The sequence below is a fragment of the Dendrobates tinctorius genome, unplaced genomic scaffold (genome assembly GCF_039654945.1).
Source record: "Dendrobates tinctorius isolate UK_male_01 unplaced genomic scaffold, ASM3965494v1 ptg000211l, whole genome shotgun sequence".
NCBI lineage: Eukaryota > Metazoa > Chordata > Amphibia > Anura > Dendrobatidae > Dendrobates > Dendrobates tinctorius.
The window spans coordinates 23,784,575-23,802,556 of record NW_027361878.1 but is presented as its reverse complement, the minus strand read 5'-3'; the positions used below and the strand labels follow the sequence as shown (position 1 = coordinate 23,802,556).

The window sequence follows — 17,982 nt, the reverse complement described above, 5'->3', positions numbered from 1 at the left end:
GTTGTCCACCAAAATGAGCACCGACTCCGACTCCACAGCCTTGGTGCAAAGTGAACGGCTCCATGTTATATCCATTTATGGATGTAGAATGGGAAGTCTATAATGTTTAGAAATAAATCTGCAAAATGTAAAAGAGCTACATGACCATGGATGCAATGGAAAACACTTTATTTTTTATTCTATTTTTGCCGTTAATAATGTGCATCAAAGCTTTATTTTGCAATATGTTTAAATCTGTAAAATGTATTAAAGCAAAATCGACATTAAGGAAAGTTTACATAGTTCAAAACCAAGAGTCCTGCGGGTTTTCTGGTTGTTCCATGATGCATATTACCTCTTTATGCAAGCGAATGGTGCATCTAATGCACGGCATGTTCCCCTAGTAGCAATGCTCCTAGAATTTGTGGAAGAAACCTTTAGTATTGCTCCATATCAAAAAGTATCGGCCTCTACAAATGTGCATAATGCCTAAGGATTGGATTACAGCAGCATCGGACAGAGAAGTTGCTGGCCGGTGCTGCGGGCGGCATGGACTCGAAGACATTTCCTCTGTACGAGGTTATTGATTAATGCTCCAGACTGGGGGCAAAAATTGCAGAAGTCCCTCTGTCTTTGCCTAGAGAATAGGAAAACTGTAGATCGCTCCATAGTTCATACAAGTTTCATGTTCCAGACATTTATAGAGTCCATTTTTTCACCCTTTACAAGAACAGGAAGGGTTTTCTCATGTTGTAAGAAATTCTGAAGATATTTCTGGTCTGTAGGCAGGCGCGACCATGAGACTACGACTAGAGGCAGTATAGGACCATCCCGATTTGGGTGCACCTTGACATGGTTGAATGAGTTTTACGCTTTTTTTTTCTTTATCAGTGTTATTAATAAGTCCCTTATGTTATTTACAAGCACTATTACGTTTTACAGCAGGGTTTATTCCCCTTTTTCTATCTTAGGTTTTGACTGTGAACAGTGTTAGAATTATCTGTTTAAATACTTTTTCTCCTAGCTTTATATAAAGAAGTCCTGTATATGGCTGCTAATGTCAACACCTTTCCAAAAAACCCAAGCAGAGGCAATAACCGTACAGTCTGTATACATTGCACTGGTAAATAAGCATATTTCCACGAAGATCTCCTCTTCTATCCAAGTAGCCGTAAGCGGAGTAACTTTGCCATTTCTCCTTGTGCCGTTACAAGCGTCCGCAGTATGAGACTATTAACACATCTGTAAGGATTGTTGTTCCTCTCTCCTAAATACCGCTGCTCCTTGTTACCATCCCCGCAAGAGGTTGCAAGACCATGTAGATCCGCTCGGCCAGGACTCGTGAGTCTAGATAAAGCAACTTCTACAATGTGCCATTCGATGAGCGCACAAAGAAGCCCTCAGCCGAACACTTCGTGCGATCGGTAGGACACGTATAGAAAGCCGTCCTGATCCCGCTGTCCAGTGTAGGCTTCCAGCATGGTCATTGACAGACATGCCATTTGACGGTCATTGATCATTATGCAGAGAGAATGCGATGGCGGCAAGGAGAGTCTGCACCTGTGTCAAGAACAAGGGCTGTTAGCACAAATGTAATGAGAGCGGACATCTCACATAGGGAATTATTAATGGAAAATTGCAATTGTCAAGATATTAAAGGGAATCTGATAGCACCATAATGTAGAAGCTGAGACCCTGATTCCTGCAATGTGTCACTTATTTGGCTGGGTTTTTCTGTTTTAATACAATCCCTGTTTTATCAGCAGGGGATTATCTCTACAGGACTAGTTGTCTCGTGCCTCCTAGTCCAACCACGCCCCCCACTGATTAGCAACTTTGGCAGCTGTGTACACTGTGCATTGATACAATCAGTAGGGTGGGCGGGGTTATACAGAGCTCAGCATTCTGAGGTCTGCAGCAGAGAAAACAGTGACCATCACAACTGCTGCACCCAGTAACCTGACTGACCTCGCTGGAATCAAAGCCTCTGCCCCTATATTGTGCTGCTGACAAATTCCCCTTTAATGACTAATACATAGAGGCTTTATCTTTCCTATATGAAACCCAATCTACACTGCAAAAGCTAAAAAAAAAAAAAATCAACAAAAGCCTGCAGATGGCGCCATATGCATTAGGTTTCAGTTATACATAATTTCCAATTTCTGCCTCATTCCGAGAGACCTCAAGGTAATTTTTAATTAAAAAAAAACCTGATAAAAATATATATATATATATTATATCTAATATATAAACCTTAATGTGTGTGTGTGTGTATATATGTATGTGTGTATGTCCGGGATATGCATCCGCACCGTCGCAGCTACAGCCACAAAATTTTGCACGGTCACACGTCTGGACCCCGAGAGCGTCATAGGCTATGTTGTGAGGCGAAATTTTAACCCCGCGCGTTCCAATTCACCAAGCAATTTGGCCTATTATTCTTATCATTTCTATGGTGTTATCGTCCTTCTGTAAAGTTGGGAATAACACAATTTATTACCGTGCCAACACAGACCACCCTCTGACACAGACTTCAGGGGGAGCCCAGTATCACACAGGATAGGATTAGATACACGGCTCAGCAGTCAGTTTCACACAGGATAGGATTAGATACACAGCTCAGCAGTCAGTATCACAGAATAGTATTAGATACACGGCTCAGCAGTCAGTATCACACAGGAGAGGATTAGATACACGGCTCAGCAGTCAGTATCACACAGGATAGGATTAGATACACGGCTCAGCAGACAGTATCACACAGGATAGGATTAGATACACAGCACAGGAGACAGTATCACACAGAATAGTATTAGATACACGGCTCAGTAGACAGTATCACAGAATAGGATTAGATGCACGGCTCTGCACTCAGTATCAGATAGGATTAGATACACGGCTCAGCAGTCAGTATCACAGGATAGGATTAGATACACAGCTCAGGAGACAGTATCACACAGAATAGTATTAGATACACGGCTCAGCAGACAGTATCACACAGGAGAGGATTAGACACGGCTCAACAGTCAGTATCACACAGTCGAGGATTAGATACACAACTCAGCAGTCAGTATCACACAGGATAGGATTAGATACATGGCTCAGCAGTCAGTATCACACGATAGGATTAGATGCACAGCACAGGAGACAGTATCACAGAATAGTATTAGATACACGGCTCAGTAGACTATCACACAGAATAGGATTAGATACACGGCTGCAGTCAGTATCAGACAGGATAGGATTAGATACACGGCTCAGCAGTCAGTATCACAGGATAGGATTAGATACACAGCTCAGGAGACAGTATTACACAGAATAGCATTAGATACACGGCTCAGCAGACAGTATCACACAGGAGAGGATTAGACACATGGCTCAACAGTCAGTATCACACAGTCGAGGATTAGATACACAACTCAGCAGTCAGTATCACACAGGATAGGATTAGATACATGGCTCAGCAGTCAGTATCACACGATAGGATTAGATACACAGCACAGGAGACAGTATCACACAGAATAGGATTAGATACACGGCTCTGCAGTCAGTATCACACAGGATAGGGTTAGATACACAACTCAGCAGTCAGTATCACATAGGAGAGGATTAGATACACGGCTCAGCAGTCAGTATCACACAGAATAGTATTAGATACACGGCTCAGCAGACATTATGACACAGAATAGGATTAGATACATGGCTCAGCAGACAGTATCACACAGAATAGTATTAGATACACGGCTCAGCAGACATGACACAGAATAGGATTAGATACATGGCTCAGCAGACAGTATCACACAATAGGATTAGATACACGGCTCTGCAGTCAGTATCACACAGGATAGGATTAGATACACGGCTCAGCAGTCAGTATCACACAGGATAGGGTTAGATACACGGCTCAGCAGACGGTATCACACAGGATAGGATTAGATACATTGCTTAGCAGTCAGTATCACACAGGATAGGATTAGATACACGGCTGAGCAGTCAGTAACACACGATAGGATTAGATACATAGCTCAGCAGAAAGTATCACACAGGAGAGGATTAGGTACACAGCTCAGCAGACATTATCACACAGGATAGGATTAGATACACAGCTTAGCAGTCAGTATCACACAGCATAGGATTAGATACACGGCTGAGCAGTCAGTAACACACATGATAGGATTAGGTACACGGCTCAGAAGTCAGTATCACACAGGATAGGATTAGGTACACTGCTCAGCAGTCACTTTCACACAGGATAGGGTTAGATACACGGTACAGCAGACGGTATCACACAGGATAGGATTAGATACACTGCTCACCAATCAGTATCACACAGGATAGGATTAGATACACTGCTCAGCAGTCAGTATCACACAGGATAGGATTAGATACACGGCTGAGCAGTCAGTAACACATGATAGGATTAGATACACAGCTCAGCAGAAAGTATCACACAGGAGAGGATTAGGTACACAGCTCAGCAGACATCACACAGGATAGGGTTAGATACACAGTTCAGAAACAGGATGTGCCAAAAGAGAGGACATTTTCATTCCAAGAATTCCACTCATTCCATCTGATTTGTTTTTTTATTTTAAATGCCTCCAGTTTCCAGTTCAACTGCTATTTGCAATGTCCATTAACAATGCTCAGGGACAGTCCTTGAAAGTAGTAGGGATCGATTTGCAATCTCCATGCTTTTCTCATGGTCAACTTTACGTGGTCTGTTCAGGAGTTGGAACTGCCAAAAATCTGTTCATCTTTGCACCGAAAGGAAAAACCAAAAATCTTGAATGAGTTGAAAATATAATACTATCAATACTTGGGTAATCGTTTAGTTAATTTGTGTTGCAAATCTGTAGTGTTGAATATATGATGTGAAATGTTTTTATGTGCAATATAATCATTATAATTTGTTATAACTAACCACAGTTAGTTACTATGCCCGGGCAACGCCGGGCTCTTCAGCTAGTATAATATATAATCGCGTTTTGCAGATGCAGGGAAAGAATCTGCGTCATTTCAAACATTTCAAATTTTTTTTTTTTTAAATTAATTTTACTCATTAGTGGTAAGTAGTGATGAGCGAGTATACTCGTTGCTCGGGTGTCCTCCCGAGTATTTTGCCGTGCTCGGAGATTTAGTTTTCCTCGTCTCAGTTGCATGATTTGCGACTTGTAGACAGACTGAATACATGTGGGAATTCCCTAACAAACAGGCATTCCACACATGTATTCAAGCTGTCTAGCAGTCGCAAATCATGCAACTGAGGCGACGAAAACTAAATCTCCGAGCATGCCAGAATACTCGGAGGACACCCGTGCATGCTTGGGAAAACCTGAGCAACGAGTATACTCGCTCATCACTAGTGCTAAGTTATTGTTCATTAGTTTTTTTTCACATCCGCATAAAATAAAAGTAATCCGTGAAGGCTTGAGAGCAGAACTAAAGGTGGTCATAACACATTAGATGTGGTTTGTCCTTGCCAAATAAACCCAATAAAATGGACACATTAGATAGCTGATGTATGAATCTTCGTTCATTCCACAGTATTGATAAGGAAACATGTTCGGGTCACGTGTTATCCACGCATGGTGGAGCGTTATTCGACTATCTTCGGCGTGCTCGTATAATATGTTTTAGTCCCCGCTGCTGCATGTCTCGCACCTATGAGACATTCACAACACGGGCAGGGATTGTCTAACAAACAGGTAATCAGACGTATTGCAGCTGTTTAACAGCCACAAAACATGCAGCCGCGGGGACAGGAACATATCAGGTTCGCATATCACTACTAGACGACCATCTCTCCCAACCTTCTCATATACATATACGCTCGTCCCAGGCAGCAACTTATCCCAGCGCCGCACAAAAGGATCGGCAGATGAAATGCAACAGTCCAGATCAGTCGCTCCCCAGATATAATCTTTCAAAACATATTAGATGGTCAAGGGGCACCGCCAAAACTGTCTTTATTATGAGATGGGCCTTGTAGGGGTTGTCCTTGCAGCACGTCTTGCTCCTTCTGCTTTTGTCTCCTGGTGGTTTTTACACTTTTGTTGCAAACAACGCAGTGCGACAATGCAGCAGTGCTGTTTATCATTCTGAGACTTGTGGTAACCCCCAGGCAGGGAGCTTACAGGTTAAATCTTCACATTGTTATCTCATTAACTCCATGCTCCGACCATTGTGCAGGGCCTTTTATTATTTAAACCTTATTTTCCAGTGCGAGTGTTAAGGTCCGTCACACATAACGATCTCGCTAGCGAGATCGCTGCTGAGTCACAAGTTTTGTGACGTAACAGCGATCTCACCAGCAAGATCGCTGTGTGTGACACTGACCAGCGACCGACCCCCCTGCCGATATCGCTGATTGCTGTAGGAAAGCCCTGGACATTTTTTTGGTCGCTGGTCTCCCGCTGGCCAGCACGCATCGCTGCGTGTGACAGGCGGGAGAACAGCGATCACCTTGTAACTAAGGTAAACGCAGGGTTTCTAAGCACTGCGCTGTGCTTAGAAACACTCTGTGTACCTTAGTTACCAGTGCGCTGATGCAGGGAGCTGGTAACTAAGGTACACATTGGGTTTCTAAGTGACGCACGTCCCTTATAAACCCTATGTGTACCTTAGTTACCAGCTCCCTGCATCAGCGCGCTGGTAACTAAAGTACACAGCGACGCCGCGCGCTCGGCGTCGCTGGTCCTGTTTGACAGCTCACCAGCGATCATGTAGCGACTCACCAGCGATCCTGACACGTTGATATCGTTGTCGGGATCGCTGGTGAGTCGCTATGTGTGACGGGGCCCTTAGGCGTCGGGTTCCTGCCTCTGCACAGCAGGAATCCCAAGCCTTGCCGTCTGCGTTCTCCCATTCCTCTCCGGCCTGCTCCACAAAGACGTCGTTCCTGGCGTCATGCTCAGTCTACTGCTGTTGGCTTGATTACTGCTGCTAATCAGGGTTCAGCTAAAGTAAAGCCCCCTCGCTAGCAATATCGCTGTAAAGTCACCAATTTTGTGACGTTGCAGCGATATTGCTAGCGATATCGCTGCATGTGATACTTACCTCCGACCGGCTCCCCCGCTGGTTATCGCTGGTCGCGCGAGAACGACCTGGACCATTTCTCGTCGGGCGCTTCCTGCTGGGCTTCCTGTGGCGCCGACGAGCGACGCGTGGAGGCGGGCGGGAGGACACAGGATCGCCGCCTCTGACAGGTAAGTAGCGATCCCCATCCCCAGCGATGTCGCTGGTGAGATCTGCCTGTGTGGCAGCTCACTAGCGACCACCTAGCGATGCACCAGCGATCCTGACCGCGTCATATCGCTAGTCGGGATCGCTGGTGCATCGCTAAGTGTAACGGTACCCTAACCTGCAATAGCCAGCAGCGAGCAGCTCCTGGGACTATGTCCTTCTTTCGGCCCACTGAGCATGCCCGTGAGTCCTCTCATTGGAGGTCTGAGGTCACATGCTCAGGTCCTATTGCTGCTCCCATTGGACCACTAGGAAGCTCCCGGAAGGACGCTGCTATAAAGGAGTCGCGTGGCCGCACAGCCATGCGCTAGTATAGACAGTAATTGGTAGTGATGTGTGTGATGATGGATGTTTGTGAGCCGCTGAATGACTCATTATGAAACTCCTTCCGTTTGATACGCATGTTGGTAGGGTTTAGAGTCCTTAGTCAGCGCCGAGCAGTGGCACTGCATAGCGCCGCAGTGCTTCCAGCTCCTCTCACACGTTAAGCCAGAGAGTGTTATCTGCTCGAGACATCTCTGTACCGCATACGCCGCAGTGTCCGTATCAGCGGTGCCGTGCGCAGTTACTGCACTTTTCAGCGCTAAGCTTAGACTGGCTAGTGGCATCCACCAGGGCAGCGCTGTACGCACACAGTGCGGTAACACAACTGTCAGCTGCACCCTGTGACTACTAACAGGGCACAGCGCTTCTCTAGGGTTAATCCTTGGTGCCGCATTAGCGGTAACAGGCTCCGGCACTTGTGTTTGGCGCCTCTGTGCTGTAACAGAGTTCGCTCCTGTTCGCACCGGGTCAGTGGTACTCTGCCGGTGTTCAGTTAGCGTCTGCCATTACCGAGCAGCGGTTTACCATCTCTGCACGGTGGACTCTGGGTTGCGATCGCACTTTATTATATTTTATATTTAGTGCGATCCGCAACCCTAGCAGCCAGTTATCAGTTCCCCCTACCCTGGTTCATTCTTGGTTCTCCTTTCCTGCTTCGCTAATCTGAGTTCTGAGTTCTACTAGTGTTCTACTACCTGATGATTATCTTTCCAATTCTGACTTTTTGGTACCGAGCCGGCTTTGACCAGTCTCTGCCCACCCGCTCCACCGACCAGCAGCCACTCCATTGACTCAACCCAGGGATCCCTGAATAAGTCCAGATAAGTGTATAGGTGTTAAGGGGTTGAGGCCAGGATTCTTTTGGGATCTGCTAGGCAAAGTAGTTATTGCAAAACCCTTTTAAGTGCTGTCAGCTTTTGACCGACTGTGCTCCCTGAATACACTGATCGAAAGTGGCCAGATCACTGCTGGAGCGCACAGTTTGGGCTCGCAAAACAACTAAGCTGTCAATCATTCCGGCTTCCTGTTTACGGAGGTTAGTGCATGCCTGAAGTGGATAAGCGAGACCAAACTTTTAAAACAGGCACTTTGGACATTTGCGTCAAGAAAGTTGGGACAATCACAGACATATTAGGTTGTTATCTGGTCCCTTCTAAATTGGCGGTTCAGCCACCATTTATGTGGTTGTGTATGGCCACCTTTAGCCCATATACACACTGACATCAAGGTTTAATGGTTGCATCGAGGAGTGTAGCATATTGCAACCAATAAATAAAAACAAATCTAACAGACCTATTATAAGCCAATGGAGTGACTGAGATCAAGGATCTTTTTCTCTCAATCACCATGAAGATTATGTCATCATTCCCTGTCCCTAACCGATAACCGAAATACTCAGAGAAACACACAGAATACAGGATGGCGATGCTGCGTCTCCTTATAGTTTAGGGAATGTGGTCACGTCATTCCCCCGCAAATTTCCGCAACACAGAAAATCCAAACTTCCTACTTATATATGAAGGCACGTTCCAGATCGCAACGTGACCACACTCACTTGCATTTATTCTGTTAGCCATTTTCTATGCATTTCATCTGTCACTTCTTACCTGATCATACTGACAAACTGCCCCATTGTGATTTCTGGGGGCACAAGGAATTTCACCTTCTGAAGGGGAGGTAGCAGTTTTTCCCGATGACTTCTTTCTACTATAACCTAAATTTTAAAAAAAAATCAAAATTAAAGGGTCTGGGTTAAAGGGAAATATTTTAGAACCATACATAAAAAAACTTCTGAAAGGCCAATTTCACACATTTCTGTTTTTCAGTCTGCATCTATATCGTGAGACGTGGACCGACTGCAGGTCTGACCCAAATTAGTTGACTTCGGGTCACAAGACCTGAGATCCAGCCTGTGCATCATGGGCGGGTCTCATTTGAATAAAATGGAAAAAAAAAAGACAAGTGCATGCAGCGATTTTTTTTTTCCACGCCGACACTTATCTGAACACCCCTGTTGAATTACATTGGACCATGTACAGCCTATGTGCTAGCCAATTTTAGCACATATACATTGTATGCACAATATATTTACATTCATGGCCGAACCTTGACACAATGCAAAGATTGAGTCAACTTCTCCCCATTTTGTCTGGTTTCAGGTGTGATTTTCATATTGCACACACCTGTCACTTGCCACAGTTGAGTTTGAACGAGCATCACACGCTTGAAACAAAGTTGTCTACCCACTATTTTGGAAAGATGCCTATAATTCACATGTAAAGCGCCATGGAATAAATGGTGCTATACAAATGCACAATAATAATAATAATATAATTTTGTCAAGCCCATTTTTGGGGTTTTGTGTGAAATGATGTCCAATTTGCTTCTTTTTTTGTGTTGTTCCAATACACATAAAAGAAATAAACACGTTTATAACAAAAAAAATTATTGTAATAATTTTCTGGGAGAAATACTTCATTTTCATTGTAATCAGTATGACGGCACCGACCTGACACTGCCTGTAGGTTACTGTGCACAATCCTGCTGACAGGTTCCCTTTAAATAAAACAAGTATTAAAAAAACTAAGAAGAAAACACAGATCTTACCGGTATCTTGCAGGGGTATCGGATCTTCACTCTATTAACTTCATGAATGCGACTGTCTACAAAGGAAAAAAAAATAAAAATGTATATATAAATTTTTTTTAATATTATTTATATCACACATGCAGTAAAGTGCTTGGATATTATTTTTATGGGCACATACGGTAATTACATTTCTTGAAAGCATTTGATAAATCATGGCAGTCTCGTCGGCACTGTCACTGAGCGTTGGGTCTTTTGTGCATGTTTTACGCTTTCATTCCTCCATACAAAAATACAACTTGCTTGTTATAGACATTGTGGGGTGAGGTGGAGGGGAGAGTTGGGGCTAAAAGTGTCTATAAGGGGTGATCTGCTGTCCTACGTTTCCTTGACTATTTGATGAGCATAGACTTTTTTTGTTCCCCACTTTATAGATTTCCATCTCAGTTTTATAGTAGTATTCCAAGGGCACAGGGTTCTCTTCAGTCCTAAACCAGCTTGAAACATTTATCACACATTCACTGGCCAGGTAATGAAATCTACATAGGTGGTGATCTGATCACTAGGACAGCCAACAATCACCAAAAAGGGGGGAAATTAAGGGTATGTGCACACGTTGCGGATTCGTCTGCGGATTTTTCCGCGCGGAATCTGCAGAATCCACAGGTAAAAATGCCTGCTTTTTACCTGTGGATTTTGCCTGCGTTTTTACACCTGCGGATTCCTAGAATGGAGCAGGTGTAAAAACGCTGCGGAATCCGCACAAAGAATTAACATGCTGCGGAAAATAAACCGCTGCGTTTCTGCGCTGAATTTTCTGCAGCATGTGCACAGCGGTTTTTGTTTTCCATAGGATAACATGGTACTGTACATCCCATGGAAAACTGCTGCGGATCCGCAGGACCAAATCCGCTGCGGATCCGCAGACAAATCCGCAACGTGTTGTGCACACACCCTAATTGCCCCCAAACTGGAAGACTGCTGGTAGAAGGTCTCTGAATGGAATGGCAGTCGAGCATGCACCCTGCTGCTCAATTCAAAGACTATGCCTGCTCTTGCAGTGGAAATGGGCTCCCCTTACATCTAGGGCCACAGGTTACACTAATAGTATGTCCGCCCCAGCTTCAGGCTTAATACCCTTTTGTGATAGATGCAGGACCTAAGGCCCTATCCCCCCCTATATAGATTAGACTAACGTCAGCCCAATCTGATATTTATAGATGTATCAAAGTCTAATGTGTATGGTGGTCCCAGGAAATTGATTGTAGGGGGAGAGAAAGATCTGTCATGTTAGATTTTGTATCCATTTGTTCTCTAAGAGATAATCATGTCTGTCATTGACTCCCTCATAGAGAACACAGGGGTGCATGGCCAATTCACCGCTCCTGTGTATGGTAGAGTCGGGCGAGTTAGCATGCGGCTGAGTGATCTGCCAAGCCCATGTAAAGTCAACAGCTATCTAAAGTGTAAAGAGGGGATTTAGATCACCAGAAATATTAGCCAAGTTCAAGCTTTGTGCAACAACTTGGGGCAAAGCGTTATTAACTTTAACGTAGACTTTATAATGCAGCCATAATATGGTTTTCTCAAAGTGGTCTTGGTAAACTGTAAATCATCTCCACATTGCCAAATACAGTTTACTTAACTTCCACTGTAAATTAATTTAAAGCAATGGGAATATAGAAAATCTTCAATACTCTAGTGGATGGAAGGTAACCAGAGAGATAGACCAGTAAACATGGATTACTAGTAGAAGCAAAAGAGGTGGTCAATTGGGACACATGAGCTGTGATGATAATGTAACAGAGCTGTCCTTGAAAAGGAAGGCAACCATATTTAGTGCTGCCAATAGGGAGCTGATCTGGGAGTCAATATTCAGCATTTTATGAAGACTTGAAATGTGACTGGATAATGCACCCATTATTAGACAGTACTGTTCCAGGGTTTTTGCTCCTCATCAGCACACAGTTGGGATCATGTTTTCTCTGTGAGATGCCTTTGTTGCATCCCTTGGAAGAAGATACAGATAATCCTAGCAGAGATCCAGCTGGTAGGGATTAAATTACATAGCCCAGGGCAAAAAGAATGTTTACAGAGATCATTGTCCAGATTTCAAGTGATTAGCTCCCTAAATGCATCCTCGTAAGCTAGTGCTGGCGGGTGTATGTTGTAAAGTCAAATTTGAAGTCTAAAACTGGCCATGACTTGCCAACTATCAACATGTCAGACTAATCTGTCAGATCAGGGACATGTAGGAAAAAAATACAGAATGTAATTATGTAAAGAATGTATTGTCATTTTATCCCCTCTCCTATATACAGTGTATCCAGTCATGCCCAAAGTTAGTCTGCCATACTCTTACCTAGTCGTTTCCTCTGCTTGAAGGAAGTTGCGTTCAATTCCAGGCTGGTGCTATTTACTAGAGGTGGCATCGTCGTGGTGTGTGGCCGCAGTCTCTTGTGGCATTCTGCCCCTTTTACCCACTTTATATAAGTAGCAAGCAGCTGGAACTAGTTAGATCTGGCAGCTCCCACCCTCTTTCTGTAAGGTTCAGGAATGCTTGAATTGCCCCCCACATCTCACACCCAGATGTAGACCTGACCTCAGCTCCCTCACCAGTGTGACACTTCATGACCAAGATTTACAGGACTGCACATTCTGTATCATGCAAAACTGCAGGGCGTACATCTTACTGGAGGTCCTGAAACATCACACTCCTCTATGGGGCTCGGAATCACCTAGAGGGGGAAAATCTCTTCTACATGGTACCATAAACGAATAACCTGCAATGTTAGAACAAGCGTTACGTGCATCTGAAAACCGTTCTCCATCGGTTCCCCAGTATGTATCATTTGGTGTTGTTAGCCCAAATTATGATACTTTGGTTTTGTAGATTTAAGAAAAGAATAAAGGTTTCCATTAGATTTTCCTGTTTAGGATTGACTCATGGAGTATGATAGGTCATCAATATCAGATGAGATGGGGATCCTGACACTCAACACCACCCACTGATCATCTGGTATCAGCTCCGGAGGCGGTTGTATATAAAATTGTGAAGGAGCAGAAGAACGTCAATTGAGTCGCCCAATCTGCAGTTCTCGACAAAGAACACTAACACCATAAACGGAGCCAGATGTTGGACCCCCACCCACCTGTTATGTATGACTCTGAGGTCTACCATAGACAGGACATACAGAAAGATGGATTCTCGCTCTTACTTACCCAAGTAGCACACAGACAAGAGTAGCAGCAATTGCAGGAAATAATACTGCAGTACTAAGCAGTGTAAATGTGAATCCAGCTCTTGGGTGAGGTCAAAGACTTGTTAAAAAGCTCAATAGGTTACAGTATATTCACAGAGAGTACCATAGCTATAGAGAAAGACATGAACCATACATCCAAAAAATCATATATTCATCTAATGCCGCTAGGCAAAAATTTACAAAATAGAACATGAGTTCTTAGTTAAACATTCTGATCAGACTGTATAAAGCCCGCAGCCACATCACAGCAGACCTCTCAGAGGGTCCCTAACTTTTTTCAAGCCTTAAAAGGTGTTGGGCCGTGCACAAACCACCTCCGGAGCAATAATGTACCAGCAGGGCGAGCGACCCATGCTACAAGGCAGAGTCCCTATGACTCCAAGCCACACCGCCGCACAGGTATAAAACCACAACAACAATGTCCGCCATACAGCACCTACACCAAGTAAAAGGAGGTGAAAAACTCACTTTCTACATGTCCTAAGACTGTGAATGGAGATAAAAATAGCTGGAAACCATCTTGCAGGTTCCTGCTAATTAAAAAAGCCTGAGCCAACTAGGAGAAGTGCTGGTCCAAGTTAAAAAAAAATAAGAGTGGACAGCCCATGCAATATTCCATAGCTTTAGAGAAAGACATGGACCGCACATCCTAAAAATCATTCATTGATCTAATGCCGCTAGGCAAGAATTGTCTGCTGGCTGGTGGAGCAAGCTGGTAAAGAGAGGGGTTGTAAAGCCGAGTGATTACCAGCTGGTCAAAGTCAGGGCCAAAAAAAATAAAAAATAATAAATTAAATACAGTTGGATTGTCAAAATGCAAGCTGAGGCCAAGGCACTAAGAATCAGGAAATAAAGGATACTAGGAATATAAAAGCAAAAATAAAAGCAACGTAGCAGGGTAGTTACAAATTAAAACTGGCAACTAGAAGTTGCTGCTGGGGGGGGGTAAAAAGGAAGTAGCCCCATCCAAGGCTCAACAGGTAATCAGCACCCAGTACCAAAGCCAGCCATATACATTAGATGCCGTGGCCATCTCGGCTGTCTCTCCCATATAGAGGAGCGCTCACTCAACCAAGCCCTCCTATGTTTTCTTTGAAAAAGCCACTGACAGACATCACTGCTGGAGACTTATCGGTCACAAGTTCTGTGGTACACGCCAAGTTGACTGAAGGGAAAATTTGTAACTGGATTTCTAAGAAGTTTTGGAATGAAGAAGCAAAGAAAAAAAAACAAGCAAACAAAAAAAAAACACTAAGAATCAGTGGCAGTAGGAGGAGGTGCTCAGTTCAAACTAAAAATATTCAGAGACTTGTCCTCTTTGAATGCTTTAAAAAAAAATTGCTTACACTTTTCACAAAAAGTAAAAACGTAATAAAGTATCTTTAGATACAAAAAAAAATTTGAAATTTTTAAAGTAGCACAAAATATGAGTAAATTTGCCACTTTTCCTAGACTCTGTATACACCGGTCAGAGAACCTCTAAATAATAAAGTGTTTAACGCATATAATACATTTGGCACAAAACCCTATGTTAGGCGTCAGGTCCTGCCTCTGCACAGGAGGAATCCCAATCCTTGCCTTCTGCGGTCTCCCATTCCTCTCCGGACGCAGATTTGGTGACGCAGCAGCGATATCGCTATGTGTGATACTTACCTCCGACCGGCTCCCCCGCTGTCTGTCATTGATCGCGCAGCTCCATTTCTCGTCGGGCGCTTCCTGCTAGGCTTCCTGCTGGCGCCAGCGAGCGACGCGTGGACGCGGACGGGAGGACGTTAGGATCGCCTCGTCTGAAGGTAAGTAGTGACCCCCGACTCGCTGCTGCATCGCTGTGAGATCTGCCTGTGTGGCAGCTCACTAGCGACCATTTAGCGATGCACCAGCGATCCTGACCAGGTCGTACCGTTGTCGGGATCGCTGGTGCATCGCTAAATGTAAAGGGGCCTTAAGTCCTTCTATCGGCCCACTGACTGAGCATGCCCGTCAGAAGTCCTCTCATTGGAGGTCTGAGGTCACATGCTCAGGTCCTATTGCTGCTCCCATTGGACCACTTGGAAGGTCCCGGAAGGACGCGGCTATAAAAGAGCCGCATGGCCGCCCATCCATGCGCTAGTATAGACAGTAATTGGTAGAGATTTGTGTGATGATGGATGCTTGTGAACCCCTGAATGACTGATTATGAAATCCCTTCCCTTTGATACACATGTTGGTAGGGTTTAGAGTCCTGAGTCAGCGCCTAGTTGTGGCACTGTCTAGCGCCGCAGTGCTTCCAGCACCTCTCACATGCTAGCGCCAGAGTGTGCCACTCTACCTAAGGCCCTACTCTACCGCAGGTACCGCAGCATCCGTTAGAGCGGCGCCGTACATGTCCTATGCGCTTTCCAGTCCTGAGCTTAGGCTGGTTAGTGGCGTCCGCCAGTGCTGCGCTGTACATACATAGTGCGGTAAACAACATGCAGCTGCACCCTGTGACTGCTAACAGTGCACAGCATTCTATAAGTGTCTGTCCAGGCATTGCTGTGCGGTGCTGAGCACTAGTGGGACTAGAGGGGCTCTACCCTGTGTCCTTTGCGCAGAGTCCTGTGTCTTAGCACTAGTGCTCTCCTGACAAGTCCTGTGAGGATAAACAGGCTCTCGCACTTGTTCCAGCGGCTAAGTGAGGGAGCTGAGTTTCCTCCGGTACACATCGGGCAGCGGTTAACCCGCTGGTGTCTAGTTAATGCTCCACTATTACCAAGCAGCAGTTAACATCTCTGCACGGTGGACCCCGCACCTCTATACCATCTTATATTATTTGGTGCGTTACGCAAGCCCATAACACCCTATACCCCAGTTTTCTGGCTGCGTTTTCATTAATATCATCATCTGCAATTTCATTCAATATCTAAAATTAAGATAAGTGCCCGCCAACCCCATATATGGCCAGTCAGCCCCATGTATGGCCAGTCAGCCCCATGTATGGCCCACCAGCCCCATGTATGGCCTCCAGCCCCATGTATTGCCCGCCAACCCCATATATGGCCAGTCAGCCCCATGTATAGCCAGTCAGCCCCACGTATGGCCCACCAGCCCCATGTATGGCCCGCCAGCCCTATGTATTGCCCGCCAGCCCCATGTATGGCCAGTCAGCCCCATGTATGGTCCGCCAGCCCCATGTATGGCCCACCAGCCCCATGTATGGCCCGCCAGCCCTATGTATTGCCCGCCAGCCCCATGTATGGCCAGTCAGCCCCATGTATGGCCAGTCAGCCCCACGTATGGCCCACCAGCCCCATGTATGGCCCGCCAGCCCCATGTATTGCCCGCCAGCCCCATGTATGGCCAGTCAGCCCCATGTATGGTCCGCCAGCCCAATGTATGGCCAGTCAGCCCCATATATGGCCATTCGTCCATGTGTTTGCTTTATTTCTCTCATTACTCAGCCATGGCGTCCTGCATGATGTACGTGTCTTTTTCTTCATGTCTCTGCCTCCCTCTGTGCCCTTTTCTTTGCAGCGGCATACCTTTCACTTTAACCTCATGATGTCTCTCCCTTCCCACTGTGACTTTGCAGCACCTTGTGACCCGTCCTTTCACTCCTGCTGCCCCCTCTCACTTTAATACTTGCACAACTAATGACTACATTCCTCCAAAAATGTTCACTACCTTTTAGAACACCCAGTGTCTACCATATACGCAGTTTATCTCTTTGGTTGCTTCCTTGCCATGCAAACATAACAGATTATGATTAGTGAGAAAAGTAACCTGAAATTTCTCATGCCCAACGCATGCCCAACGCACAACTTGTAATGCAGCCCTTGAATGTGCCAGGTCTACTACTGGCGACGTAGCAGAGAGGCATTTGAGAGCCTTACGCATCAGGGTCCTGGGTGCGACTACTACTTCTGCACCCCCTGAATTCCTAATTCTGCCAACACAGCTTATAAAGTCACAATGTACCCCCCAGTAAATATAAAAAAAAGTTGGATTACATTAGTGTTAAGTGGTGAACAGATTCCGAGCAAGAAAAATATCACACATCCAGAAAACATATAAAAAAGGTGACCATAGCCACCTGATCACGTTGCAACACACCATGGCTGGAGAAACAAATGGTGGCCCGGGTCAGTCTGCACTCATCCTTAGTGCCGAGATATGGACACCACAGAATCTTATTCAGAAGAAGTATTGTGTGTCCTGGTGCCACACCACTATGAGTTAAAGGTATTTTCTGATATAATCATTTTATATCCCATTATTTTTGGGTTTTTTTTTTTTTTTTTAATGGCCTTTGGCTTGACCTCGAGCCATGGCGACTTGATGGATGAACGCTCTGAAGGAAGATTGATCTTGTGCAAGTCTAGATAGGTCCACCAGGGTCTTCTCCGTCATCATCTTGATAGTATGAAGCCATCAGGTTACTGGTCTTCCTCTTCACCTTGTTCCTTCTATTCTTCTGACCATGATGTCCTTCTCTAGTGAATGCTCTCCTAGTATAATGTGTAAAAAGTAGGCAAGTCGTAGCTTGGTGATCCTTGCTCCCAGTGACATGTCTGGCTGGATTTGATCATTCTTCTTGCCATCCATGGTAATAAACCTCTAAATACAAGAC

At 45.0% G+C, this 17,982-nt stretch overlaps 1 protein-coding gene across 1 annotated transcript; it reads right to left on the bottom strand.

The window, feature by feature from the left end:
* Positions 1 to 151: 151 nt before the first annotated feature.
* On the bottom strand, positions 152 to 14,575 carry LOC141058384 (microtubule-associated protein 1 light chain 3 gamma-like). Its single transcript, XM_073554634.1, has 4 exons — positions 12,494 to 14,575; positions 10,153 to 10,208; positions 9,153 to 9,259; positions 152 to 1,539 (listed from the first exon to the last, which is right to left on the bottom strand). Exons 1-4 carry the CDS (start codon positions 12,561 to 12,563, stop codon positions 1,380 to 1,382), a joined length of 393 nt encoding a protein of 130 aa, XP_073410735.1. The 5' UTR covers positions 12,564 to 14,575; the 3' UTR covers positions 152 to 1,379.
* Positions 14,576 to 17,982: the final 3,407 nt, after the last annotated feature.